At 48.2% G+C, this 14,209-nt stretch overlaps 1 protein-coding gene across 2 annotated transcripts in view; it reads right to left on the reverse strand.

Moving 5' to 3' along the window:
- Dpysl2 (dihydropyrimidinase-like 2) overlaps window positions 1-14,209 on the reverse strand; it is a 106,275-nt gene that overhangs the window by 55,270 nt on the left and 36,796 nt on the right. Inside the window, 3 exon segments of one of the 2 annotated variants that reach the window (NM_001105717.2) lie at window positions 6,142-6,326; window positions 8,710-8,798; window positions 11,893-12,155. In NM_001105717.2, the coding sequence (NP_001099187.1) occupies window positions 6,142-6,326; window positions 8,710-8,798; window positions 11,893-11,931 (313 nt within the window). In that variant the 5' untranslated portion in view covers window positions 11,932-12,155. 2 annotated transcript variants of the gene reach the window in all.

Below are 14,209 nucleotides of genomic sequence, written 5' to 3' on the forward strand. Positions count from 1 at the left end.
TGTCCAGGACCACAGTAACACAAAGTGCAGGAGTCAAGCCAGAGTAGCCAACTCCCAAAAAGTGATAGGCAGAAATGGTCAGAGCTCAGCCCGGCCCTCCAGAAGCGTCTGCCCCATTTACTCAGCCAGGATATAGAACACGGGATCTGGGTGGCCGAGGCTCTTAACTACTAACAGGAACTCTGAGGCTGGGACACTGAATCATAGAAGCCTGTCACTTGTTCACATTTGAAGGTTGGGGAGACCTGGCTGTAGCCCCAGCCCCAACATGTTCCCTGCAGCCCCATCACTAACTCCTGGCTCCAATCGTCATTCTCACTAATGGAACTGATGGAAGGTTCCCAACAGTCTGAAAACTCTAGGGAAAACTGGGGAGTTTTGGTAGCATTTAAAAACTGAGACTCTCCCAGATCTGTGTGTAATTTCTATGAACAGAGTAGAGACTGAGATCTAGGAAGATGGAGATCATCCTTTCCTAAGGGGGATTGATCTTTAAGGCTGTCTGCCAGATCAAAAGAGGATACAAGAAAGACACCCTGGTGAATCGTGGTAATTCCTACAACACCCTGAAATAGATCTAGCAAGGCATACAGGAATAGCCTAATGAATGAATTCCAATATCCTATCCAGCAGGCTGGTCAAGCCCAACACTCTGGGCCCCTTCAAGAGAGACTCCATTTGAGACACGATGGCTAGACCACTGGGAAGACTTCTGCTCTCCCCCAGGATACTTCTCTCACTACTGTCCTCTGCAACAGGTATCAAGTGATTGGCCCAGCCATGGACGAAACGTTCCAGTCCAGCCACCCAGTGACACCTGAGCAGGTCTAGAAAAGGCCTTCACGTCCTTAGGTGAATCATGTGACTTAATCCATGTGAAACTTGGGACAGATAAGAAGCTGAGAGGGAGCAGGGTGTGCCACTCAGACAGTACATTGGATAACGTGGCTTTCTAATCACCAGACCACAGGCAGATTTTGTGGTGACAACTTAGGTCCTGGACTTAGAAGCTTCAGTGTGATGTGGTTGGGCGTTTTATAAACACTTTCTAACCAGAATCAAATGAGCACTACAAAGGGAATAATCAAAGTATCCATTACAGACACATCCAGATTACACTGTGTGTTCACACGTAGGCCGGCCACAGGCGGGGAGCAAACCCAAATGCCACATGGATGAACAAATGACAAGCAATGGATATACCACAGTGGCATTCCTGAGCCACGTCCTCTCAAGTTTCCTCCATCCACAGAAAGACCAAGGACAGGCCCAAAGCATCTGGGAAAGGCTTCTGGGTCCATCGAGGTCTCTAGGGACATGTGACTTCCCCTACAGCTACTGTCCTCAGAGAGAAAGTTCTCTTTGCCATGGGACCATCAAGAGAGTCTCCGGCTCAGGCACAAGAACAGCTCAGGGAAAGAACCTTCCTAGTGCACAACCACAGGCTTACACGCCCAGATGATAGCAGAGCTGACCACAGCACTGGTGTTGGTTGGGGTGACTAAAACTGCCATTGTCATCAAAGTGAGCACTAGATGCGCAAATGTCTTTGAAACATACCTAGTGGTCACACAGTATCACTCAAGTCTCCTCGGAGTTTTCTTTTATTTACTCAGCCAGCCAGCTGGCTCATCCATCCCTCTTAGCACTAACACTGGTTGGGTGGGAAACTTGGAAACAAAACTAAGTATCTCAATGGACTCACTACAAGAAACAAAGTGTCACAAAGTATGAGATAAAAGTCCATCTTTTGCCAGGATACAGAAGTTATAGTCTGCAGGCAGGGGGCACCTAAGGTCAACCTCAGAGGAAGTGAGGATTCTCACAGGCAGATGGAAGGCCAGTCAAGAAGTTAATGGGAGTCGAGGCTGGGTAGCAGGTTAGCACCGCAGTGCAGACAACGTGGGTTGCCTTCTCTGAGCAGGAGGGGCCCACTGAAGGACTCAGAGGAAGGAGATAGCAAGAGCAAAGCCTGGAGAGAAAGATTCCAGCCACAGAGGGCTGTGGCCAAATTACAGGAACAGAAAGGAAACGTTGAAATCGGCTGGCTATAGAGACAAAATGCACTGGAATGACCAAAGATCCAAGAAGGCTCTGGGAAACAAGCCAGCGTGACCATGAGGCAATGCTCTGGAATTGGGCACTGGGGACACAGCAGAGGAGTCACTGGGTGCACTGAGCCCAGGTTCCATACCTCCAGGAAAAGCCTTGAACTTAGGTCAGCAACAGCAACTTCTGTCCTTGGAGATTTGGCCTGAGAAGCCAGCAAAGGCTTCAGAGAGTTGCACTCTGTATCCACACAGTAAATCTGATAAGTCAACTAATTCCGGGTCCTTTTTTTCCCCTTTTTTTCATCTTACTGAACATGGGTGGACTTTTCTTGTCATCAAGTCTTGTACTGGCTATTTTGTTGCAAACTTGACAACATAGAATCCCCTGGGGAGAAAGAGCCTCAACTAGAGAATTGCCTCCATCAGATTGGCCTGTGGCCAATGATTAATGTGAGAGGGCCCAGCCCACTGTGGGCAGCACCATCCCTAAGTAGGCAGGCCTGAGCTATGTAAGGAAGTTAGTTAAACACCATCCGAAAGGAGCAGGAAGCAGCATTCCCCCAGAGCTTCTGCTTGAGTGCCTGCCCTGACTTCTCTCAAAGATGGACTGTGACCTGGAAGTGTAAGTTGACATAACCCCTTTCCTCCACAAGATGCTTTTGGTCGTCCAGTGTACCACAGTCACAGGAAAGCAAACTAGAACACACCCTGAAACAACACAGCATGGCAACAATTTTCCCCCCAGCATTTATATTGTACTGGGAGCTATGAATAATTTAGAGGTTATTCAAAGTCTCCAGGAAGTCGTGTGTAGGAGACATGTAAATACTATGCCACTCTTACATAAGAGACAGTGTGCTCTCAAATGTTAGTATCCTTGTGGGGGTCACAGAACCAATCCCCATTTTCCAAAGCAGCATTCCAGTCACCCCCACAAGCAGCCACCTCCAGCCACCACCATGACCGTGGGGCCAGTCTGGATGCCGCCAGCAGGCAATGTCTGGGGTCTCTGCCCACCCATCCCTGGATGGAAAGGGCAAAGGGCATCCTACCACCCCACACTGGGTCCCTCACAAAGATCCCATTGTGTAAGACCCAACAGCAGCTTGCCTTTACGGTAACAACACTCTCTGCTAGTAATCTGGTGATGTGTCACCTTCTTTACACGGGAACATTCGGCTGCATTTTCTTCAGCAACTAGAGCCTTGCCAGGTGGAAAAAGAACCTCCAGGGACAGGAAAACCAAAGCCAGCAAGGAGAGAGGTGAAGATTCGCCCAGCTGTACAGCTGACAGGGATTAGATTAGAGGAGGTATGAGAAAGAGAGGGAAGGGGGCAGGCAGTCTCTGTGCCAATCTACCCAACGGCTGTTTCCACCATAGGCAGAAGCTCATCACCTTTGCAACCGAAAACACCCAAAGCTCCCCTTCTGGCTCAATGTGTATTCAGGAAGCCAGGGGCTCTAAAGAAGCAGGCACTGAGTTACATGAAGCTATGCCCCTGCCCGGCAGAGCAAGCTTCAGCCACACACTTTAGCCAAGAAGAATGTATGTGCACCCAGAAAGCAGAATACAGAGAAAACACCCCGACTTCTCACCTGCATCATTACCGCTCCTCTCCTGGGGAAAGGCAGTGAGCTGCTGGGAACCCTGTCCTCATTGGCAGCCATGATGATTTTTGCAAGAGTCATGGCATTTTTCACCAAATTTGACAGAGGCTGGGTGTGACAACTCGGGGCCCACCTGATCACCCTCACTCAGACTTTCCCCCTCTCCACCTTCTGCAAGGTGTGGTTCTACCCAGGATTTACAACCTGTGATTCAAACTCAGGACCTTGAATACGCCAAGTGCTATTGCTGAGAGATGTGCTCGGCCCTTGTTCTAGGATTGTTCATCAAACCACCTTGCTATTAAACTAAACGGACTGCATCTTGAACCCCCATTAGCACTACCACATCCCATCCAAAGAAACAGAGCCAGCCATTGCACCCTCTCCCCTAGTGGCCATCAAAGAGGACGATGCCTCCACCTAGGAAAGGAAGGAAGCCCACAGGTGCTGAGTGAGGGAGTGAGAAGGCCAAAGAGACGTCAGGGTAGCAAGAAGGGATATGGCCTGCCGCAGGGGAGGGTTGGGAGGGGACAAGCTGCAGCAGACTGGAGCTGTGGCTCAAGTCAAGCGCAAGGAGAGAAGGAGCAATGGCAGAGACAGGAGGAAGTGATAGATGGTGCGTGTCAGGCTCTCCTCTGGTTTCTAGATGAATCTGAGAGGAAACAAGCCCTTCTGCACCTGCAGAGCAAAGGACAGGTGGCTACAGGAAAACAGACATATACTTATGTTTATGTTTAAATATATTTATACATAACTTACACATAAATATATTTATACATAATTATATTTGTACATAAATTTATATAAATTATATATGTATTTAGTGCATTGCCAGTGTAAGAATGGGAAGGACGTTTTATTAGCTATGTAAATACTTATTGTACAGATAAGATCTAATGCCCAGCAAGTTCGTGCTGAAAAGAGACCCAATCCCTAGACTCCTGATTCCTAGTGATGGGTACTTTTTGTCACAGAGGCATGGTGATGCTTCCTGTAACCAACCACCCCCTGGGGAAATGTTGTTTGTGGAATTCTAATCCTCAGAGACCAAAGCATAGGCCTCGGGCGTCCACCTCAACTCAAGGCTGAGGCAGGCTACCTCCCTGACTTGGCCTTTCTAGCTGATGTCTGAGTGGTCTGGGTTTCTTTTGGTTCTTGATACTCAGAAAAAGGGGTGGGGGCTCAGGAAGTGACCACTCAGCCAGTAGAGTCCCGAGCAGCCAAAAAGACCAGCAAGCTAAGGTAGGGGTGTCCATGAAGGGCTCTCCCAAGAACATCACCCCAAGTCTGGAGCAAAACAGGGCAGCAAGGACCTGCCCTGGAGGGTCTGTCTGGGAACAGAGGGCTGTCTTCCCAACACTTCAGATTGAAAACCAGGATGGCAGGAACACCAGGGAGCTGGGTACAATTTAAAATGCAGGGGACACAGGACATTGTTCATCTGGTTTCAGAGAAATGATAGGATCCCGAAAGCCACAGTCATCACTGAAAAGCACCCCGAAAGACAGGCTTCAAAAGCACAAACTGTGAGGCTCTTTCTTTCAGTGTTGATCCCAGCCCCACAGTACTGAGTACTGACTTCTGCCTTTGGATAAAATCCCCTTTCTAACAAAGGACTCTGATAGGCCACTATGCAGCTGCCCCACCTCCCCCGACCCACCAGTCAAAAGGCACACTGGAATCAAATCACTCACGGGCGAAGCGTGAACACAGCTGCTGTGTCTGCTGAATACACTTTAGACTTGGTTGAACCAAGAACACAAAACCCTGAGAGGGATGACGTAAAAGGGCACCACTGTGGGTGCCTACAGCGTTCCTATCTCATGGACAACTCCTATCAGTGTCTCTTGTTCTGAGCACAGTAGCCTAACTCATTCAGTGTCCAGAGCAGGCTAGAAAGCACTCCCTTGACGGCTTCCTATCATTGGAACGGAGCTTTCAGGCGAACACTCCAATGCATCTGAGTATGGTAGCATATGCCTATCATCCCAGCATGTGGGAAGCAGAAGATGAAGGGAGAAGATCAGGAACTAGCCTCAGGTACAGCATAGAGGGATTGCAGCCAACCTGGGCTACCTAAGACCTTGTCTGAAAAACTAACAAACAGAAAACCCTTCCTTTATTCTGTCTTCATTCTGAGAAGAATCCTTAGAATTTTTATAATCTAATATTTATGACTTCAAATGCCATATTTTCACAAGCCAGGCACATTTTGAAGTGAAGAAGGACAAAAGTGTCAAAGCTGGTAAAGCAACCAGGCCTCCTCCCGTCTCTACAATTCCCCCAAGCCCGTCCTCAAGCTCAACTGTAGCAGTGAAGTTTAGCAGAAATTAGGGCTCCGGAAATAAGACAGTTCACTCTTAGTGGCCTCCCTATTGGTTAAGTCAAAGCTCTGATCAGTTCACCAACGGCAGATTCTAGTGACAGACTCATTTCCACACTGCCCCAATTCAGGTTAAAGGAGATGGTGTCCAAGCCTTACTGATCATGGTGGTTCCTCCGGCCAGGGCTGCCTTGGTTCCCTGGAAGAAGTCATCAGCTGATGTCATTCCCTGGTCTGGCATCTGGAAGCGAGTGTGCACGTCAATTCCTCCAGGGATCACCATTCTGGAGTGGGCTTCGATGGTCTTCACCCCTCCTGGCACAATCAGGTTTTCTCCTATTTGCCTAAGAAAGCAGAGGTGGTGAGAGAGGTGCCAGGGAAAGGTGGGATCAAATCGGGTCTGACATCTATCTGTCTTCATTAAGCTATAAGCACACCTTCACTGCACGATGAGCACTTTTTGGGTCATTGCTATAATCTTTTATGGGAGCCCCACCCATTCCTCATCCTCATAAGCAGATGCAGAATGAACTAGGAAACTAGGCAGAAGGGCTCATATTATCCGAGCACTTGAAAGGCTGGCATGAGGATTGTGTCTAGTTCAAAATCAGCCTTGGCTACAGAGTGAGCTCCTAGCCCACCTGAACTATAGAACTAAAGAATGAGGTCCCTGTGCCTAAACGGAACTGACACGGGGCAGCAAACTCCCCATTTGGTGACAAGTCATCAGAAACCTCTAAGACTATGACAAAGCCCCCAAAACACTTGTATTAACATTCTCCTGACAGCCCCCATTCAGCTGGTTTTCCAATAACAATTCCCTCTAGAGCCCACTCTCTTTCCCAACATCTGTTTGCCCTATTTTCCTTTTCATTGTGGGAAAAACGGAGGTGGACAAGTGGAGAGGGAGAGAGAGCAAAACAAGGGGAAAAACAGAAAAGGAAAAAGTATAGCATTGTAATTCCAGCAACTGCAATGTGGAAGCAGGTGCTATGGCTTCAGATAAAGGTAGGAAAACAAATATGACGATGGTGGGGACACGAATCACATCCATTGGGGGAGGGGGATTTGTGGCAGCTTTTGTTTGTTTGTGAGGATTTTCTGTGCTGGGTTGTGTTGTTTGAGACCGTGTCTCTCTACAGAGCCCCGGCTGTCCTGGTACTTACTATGTAGACCAAGTTAACCTCAAACTCACACAAACAACCTGTCTACACCTCCTAGGTGTGGATTAAAAGTGTGTGCCGCTACACCTGGCTGTAGGGCTTTATTTTTGAGTCAAGATCTCATCATCCAATTTTTAAAAAATTTTTTTTTTAATTTTACCTCATCTTTTCACCAATTTTTAAAAAGAAAAATTAATCAAGGAGGAGTTGAATTTTTCAGACAAATGAACTATACTAAAAATAGCATCGGGCTGCTCCACTCCAGGCCAGTGTCCCTCAGCCAGACCCATCATGCTCTCCTATGATTGGGATGCCAAAGGAATAAGAAAGTCATAGCCTGTGATTGCTCAGAGCTGGGACTGTTACAGACAAACACACATGGAGAAAGCATTAACTATGGAAACGTTAAGACCCATTTTGGCTTCATAAGTCAGGGTGTGAGCTTCCAAGCAATCAGAGCCAGCCCAGCTCACCCTCCTCCAGACTCACTTGCTGCTGGAGTTTGAGGAACACTGCTTATTTAAAAGATGTCACTCGGCATGATGTTTGTCTTTGAGCAGCTGTGCTCTCTCTCCAGAGCCTGTGAGCTGTCCCCAGAGGAAAGGCATAAAGATATTGTTGTCCTCTGTTCAATTTACCCTCCAGAGTCCCAGGATACCCAAACTCAGAACCCAGTGCACAAGCAACACCGGGTGGCCTGACTTGTGCTGGGAACCACTTCAAGAATTGAAACGTAGGGCTGGAGACATGGCTTCTTCAGAGCACTTGCTTCTCCTCCAGAGGACACAGGTTCAATTCCCAGCATCCAGAAGGCGGCTCACAACCATCCTGTTTCACAGGATCCAATGCCCTCTTCTGACTTTCAAAGACACAACAGGCACAGACATGGTGCACAGACATACATAGAAGAAGCATATTCATATACATAAAATAAATCTATAAGGAAAAAACTTAAAAAAATAAAGAAATAAAATCTAAAATCCTTCCAGGATTAGGCAATCATTTGTCTGAGTTGCTGGTAATTAACTCAGTGTCCTGTGACCCTTCCTGACTAAGCAAGCAGATATACATCTTAACAGGACAGGCTGCATTCACATTTATATCCTATGCCTGAGTACTCCATCCCATATAACTACAGTGGAGCTTCTCACAAACCAAGAATAGGAGCTGGCAACAAGAGGCTGTTGTGTCGCCTCTGTTAAAAATAGTAAATTACATAAGACCTGGGTGTTTGTGTGTGCCATGACTTGGAATTCTCCGAATCTGAATTCCCAAATTTATTAATTACCACTGTTAAAAACAAGCTTAAAATATGCTAAATTGGTCACTTTGGGGTTTTTGGCAGTGCCTGACCAATGCCAGATGCACATTCTACCAACGTTACAACATTCCCAGCTCAAGCCCAGTGACTCTTGGAGTCATCAAAGCTTGAGACTATTTACATGAAAGGAGCTGAAGCTCAGGAACACTCGTGTGTGTGTGTGTGTGTGTGTGTGTGTGTGTGTGTGTGTGTGTGCGCGCGCCTGCACATATATACCTTCCCATAGCCATGAATTGTACTTACTTGATCAACCCATCTTCCATGTATATGTCTGCATAGAAGGACTGGTCATCATTCACAATCTTGCCACCTTTGATCAGAAGACGATCGCTCTGTAACAGAGAGGGGAACAAAGTCAGACGCATAACTGCCCTAGAAGCATCAGTCATTCCTGAGGAGAGGGAGGTAAAGGGCACATTGATTTTTGGAAGGTACCTTAACCAAGGTGAACCTACTGGAGGCAAGCTGTTCGTTGCCTGATTCATCAGAAGCCACTGGCAATGCTCACCCCTGACAAACAACCACCTTTTAAAGAACAATTCAGACCTGAAAGCAAAAGGGCAATTACAGAGCATCTCAGCAAAAGAAGACAATGCTTCTGAAATTACTTTTGGCTAAACCTCATCTTTTACAAAATAAATAATTAAAGAAAATTCCACCCACATTTAGGAAAGTCATGTCTTGGCAAAGTTTTGGTTGGGGGGATGGAAAACGGACCAAAAGTCTGTTGTCATAGCATATGCTACACAAACACAGGATCACCGGCCACAGCAAGTCTTCAGCTCGGCCCATCCACTCCATGCTCATTTATCTGTGGGGTGAATCACAGCAAGTGCAAGGGAAGGACTCTAAAAACACACACCCATTTAACAGGTAAAGAACAGAGCTTCATGATCAATTAGAGACACGGGGGATTTTAAGTCTAATACCACTACAGATGGTTGATCCACTGTTAGGTTAAAAAAAAATATTAAACGATAATCCAACTGAGAAAGCCTAGTGTGTGTAAAAGAAGAAAGGCTTTGTTCTGATGCACAGCTATCCAAAATCTCGTGGGCGGGATGTATGCAGTGTCACCAGCTCGGGCTGGGTGGATGTACGGGTTTATTATTTCAGAAGAGATATACACTGTACAAACAGTGCCCGTTTATTACGCTGCTCCTTTCAGAACAGCACTCATCTTCGTAACAGTTAACCCAGAACTAATCTCAGCGAGTGTTACTTGCATTTTGCAACTACCAAGAAAAGGAAATTATAGTTTCCTTAAAGTATCCATATACTGCTACAGAACAAAGAAAACAAGATACAGTTACACACAAATGTAGCCACTATTGAGCTTGGAAAATATTTTTTGTTTCTGTTACACTGAGAAGCAAGATCAGTTTAGTTTTACACTGTAGGGTCATCCATTCAGGTGAAGGGACTGGGAAAGCCCTTGAAAACAGTCAACATGCAGAGGGTTAACCAAAAATCTTTATTAAACCTAATCTTTATATCATGCTATCAGAGCCTTGGAACCTCTCAGAAGTGAATGGAGCAAAATTCTATTACCGTGGGGAAACTGAGGCTCAGTGAGCTTAAGCCTGCAAGGATCCCTCCTTTTCTCCCCTGAGGGGATTGTCTGTTGTCTAGGAGGCAAGAAGTCCTGCCCTTTACCACCTCCCCTTCCTCACAGCAGTACCTGTAGCAAAACATAACTGTGAATCCCCCAGTCAACGGGCGGGAGAAGAGGTCGGAATTATAGTCTGTTCAATCTAGAGCCTTCTAGAAGGCTTCTTACGTAAGAGGCTGGCCACAGTGACAGAGGGAGAGAGCCAATAGGTCCTAGGGCACAGACCTAGATAACTTTAAAGGATGGAGGGGGCGCTCTTTTAAAAAGTGGTCTTGTCGGTTGCCTCTTTTCCCTTCCATACTGTCAAAACAATTTTGTCTTGATCGTGCACGAAAACAGCAAATCGTGAGGTTTGGTAGAGATCTCCCAACCCCCCACTGCCCATATGCCATTCTTCAGCGCGGTGAACATTTACCATTGCCTCCGGTGTGTCAGCCCTTTGGGATCTGGTACCGAAGATTTGCGGGCGGGGGTTGGGAGATGGGGTGCCTTGAGAAAAGGCTAGTACCCACCCTCTCCTAAGAACAACTCAGCCCAAGCTAAAAGCCCCAGGCACACGCCCCCTCCTCTGGGCAACAGTTCCTACTTCTGCAGATGGGTGTGTCCTTGTGCACCAAGGAAAAAGAGGCCAGGGTCCCAAGGCCCCAGAGACAAGCAGAGCAAAAGCTCCTTCTCAAATCCGGCCTTAAAACCCATCTTCCCTATTTGAGATGCCTTTGAATCTGCGTAACCCTGGGTCCTAGCATTATATAACAATGAATTTTCTTGGCGATCCTCCCTGCCTGGGATCTCCTTCGAGGATGTAGAAAATTAGATCGGTGAGGTTTGTTTGTTTTTTTGTTTTTTTGTTTTGTTTTTTTTTTTTTCAGTAAAAGATGCGAGGGGGCGGGGGAGGCAGGGCACCACCCTCTGCATCCCGGAACATCGTGAATTCCTCGCAGAGGTGTTTGTCCCGGATAGAGGCCCTGAAAGAGGACTGCACCTCGGCCACGACGATCATTGTCTGGAACCGGCCAGGCCATCTGCGCCAATCGCAGCCAGCGCCATTACCTCCGTGAGCTTGCTCGCTGCTGTCCCCAGCGCCCACCCGCCCAGACCGCTTTGTATGCGCCACCACGGCCGCCTCCCTGGTGGCGGAAGGAGCAGAAAAGATGAGAACGGGAGCCGGAAAGGAAATCCTGCCAAGACCCCAGCCTCAAACCAGAGGGTTCCTAGGGTCCTCCGCGTCCACAAAAAGCTCCTGCCCTTCTCTGCTCATCATCGAGTCCCGATCCTCCCTTCCCTCCGCATCATCCCGGTACACCCTGCCCTTTCCAGCATCCCTCCCTGTCATGACGCCTCCAGGCTGTAACTCGCTCTTTCTCACAGGAGGAAGGCTCCAGAAAGCTCTTTCTGGAGAGGGCGGAAGACACGGGAGGATCTTTTATCCCAGTTCCCCACCACCAAGCTCCCGGATCCCAGCCTCGCCGCACGCAGCCGGAGAACAATATCAGAGCGTCGACCATGCATATTCAATCTGGCATCCATTTGCTTGCACCCCGCGGGCAGCGCTGCAGCATCTCGTGCTGACAATGAAAGATACAGCGGATCTGGCGCGCTACCCAAGGCTACCTCCATGCACTCTCGCGCCTATTTCAGTGCCTTGCAAATTGCCTGCCTTATAACTGTTATTACATCTCTAGTCCCCAACCCCCACCTTCACCACCATCGCCTCCGTTGGCAACAAGAAGGAAAAGTTGAGTCTCTTTAAAATGCATTTCTTAGATATTCTATGTCACAATAGGTTGCTCGCCTTTCCCAAGTACCAAACTTACCGTGATGCGTGGAATATTTTTCTTCCCCTGATAAGACATCTCTCCGGGGGGCGGGGGGAAGTAATTTCAAGAGGACAGCTTTAAAGCAAAGAGAGCCGGAAAAAAAGACTTGGTTTAAAATATATATATATTTATATTTGTAGGAAAAAGGTACAATCCCTTAGCTGGTCTTGCTATTAGGAGATTTCAAAACTATAAGAGACAGATGCAATCCTCTGTCTCTTTTTCTCTCCTCCAACACAGATCCAGCTAGGGCGGAAAAAAGAAAGAGAGGGAGAGAGAACAGGAGGGAAGGGGGTGGAAATAAACTACAGCAATAAAAGCCTTGGTTCCAGTCGGCCCCCACCGCGCATGCGCCGCCAGCCACTCCCTTTCCTCCCAGGCAAAAGCCATCCGCTTCGCGAGAGACGCTCACTGATTGGTCCGAATCGTGGGATATGCAAATAAGAAGGGCGGGGCGGGGCTCAGCGCCCAGGCAGCAACTGCTGCAGTGCGCGCAGGGCGCGGTGCGTGCGCCCGAGCTGGGAGCGCGCCTTTCGCGCCCTTTCTGTGTGCCCCGGCGGGCGAGCAGGGACTGAGGCTGGCAGCGGCCCCAGATGCTTCATCTGCAATGCAGGGCACAATGGAGGGGTGATCATCCCGGGAGGGTGAGGAGGGGGCGCAAGCCCGCGACTAAGGGGCTTCGGTACAGCCCGGGCGGCATGCACACGCCTGCCCGCGCGCCAATCCGCGGAGGCGGCCGCTGCAGCCCCGCGTGGGGTGACTGCGCAGAGCCAATGGCCTCGCTAGCGGCGAGCGCGCGACTGCACCGCGGCTTCCCCCGCCCTGTTCGCCAGGCGCGGCCTCCGCCCTGCAGCGGCTGCTGCGGCAGGAGACTGCCGGCTGGAGGAACAAGGACAGCATCCGGGAAGGTCTTGGGCTGCCGGGCACCGGACGCCCCACCCCCACCCCTAACCCGGAACGGTTTTTTGTGACTGCCCGCTATCAAGAATAGGAGATGGAGGCCAGCTCCTGTGGGGCAAAAAAGCCCCAGTTTAACACCCTGGCCGCCCTCCTGGCTAGCATGCTAAGACTGACTCCTTTGTGTGGTTGCGGCGCGTGCAAATCTAGGGAGGAAAAACTGTTGGGACATCCTGAGGCCAGAAGCAACAAAATGGTTATGAAGGAGCTATAACAAGTAATAGGAGAGGTTATATCCCACAGAAGAGGAAACTGAGTCATGGAGAAACATAAGCTCTAGTCACTAAGCCTCCCTTAATGACCCTAGTGGTAAAATAGACCTGGGAGCCTTTGACTGTATCAAACCAGGCTGTATCCTAACAATGTCAAGGGAAGGTTCTCCAGACAGATGACAGAACTTCTGCTGAGGCATGGCTTTGACCTTCTCACCTTGAGATCAAAGAATGCATGTGGACACTGCTTAATCTAGGACATTGGGCACCTTTTTGCAAAAGGAGTTATCTGTTTAACTGGTTCACACCTAAACAAGAATTAGCCAGCTCTAAGACAGAATTATTCTGGGTTTCCCAGTCTTTTTGTTGTTCGTTTGTTTGTTTGTTTGTTGTCTTTTGTTCACCTGGCCAAGGTAGGGGTCTTCTGCCTTTCTAGTTTCAAAGGAGATGTAAATTTCAATCCCTGCCTTAAAAATTTAACAGTCCCTGAGGGAGGGGTATGAGGCAGTCTTCACTTTAATCAGTTCGTTCAAGTTCCGATTAAAGCTGTGCATTTTGAAAACAGAGGCCAGTCCCCATATCTTGTTCCAACTGAACAATGTGCACTAGCTGGCCAAGCTGATACCTAAGCACTGGCGTCAGCAACTAGATAGGCGCTGTAATCCTCATATAAGCACTCAGGATGCAGAGAAAGAAGGATCAAGACCCGCCTGAGCAATTACATACATAGACAGCTGAGTGGGCGGATGGATGGATGGATGGATGGATGGATGGATGGATGGATGGATGGATGGACAAACAGATGGATAGATGAAAATAAAGCAAGACCTACCAGGAAAGCTCACTGTAAGGTTCAGCTAGACGTCAGCAGGAGGAGGGCCCTATTAAATCACAGGGAAGAGTAACTACTTGTCAGGCAAGGTTAATGAGATTCCAATTAATTTAGACCAAATTGCCTCTAGTTACATTGTTTGTTTTTGTTGCACTTTCCTGCTCCCGATCTTAATGGCTTTAAACACATCTTGTTATTTACTAATTTGCTAAGGAATATTTTGTTTTGTCCTATCTATCCATCTTATTAGTGTCAAACCCCTTCCTACAGCCATATATACAAGGGTCTTAACCCATGGTAATTGACATTTCTG

The sequence above is a fragment of the Rattus norvegicus genome, chromosome 15 (genome assembly GCF_021556685.1).
Source record: "Rattus norvegicus strain SHRSP/BbbUtx chromosome 15, alternate assembly SHRSP_T2T, whole genome shotgun sequence".
NCBI lineage: Eukaryota > Metazoa > Chordata > Mammalia > Rodentia > Muridae > Rattus > Rattus norvegicus.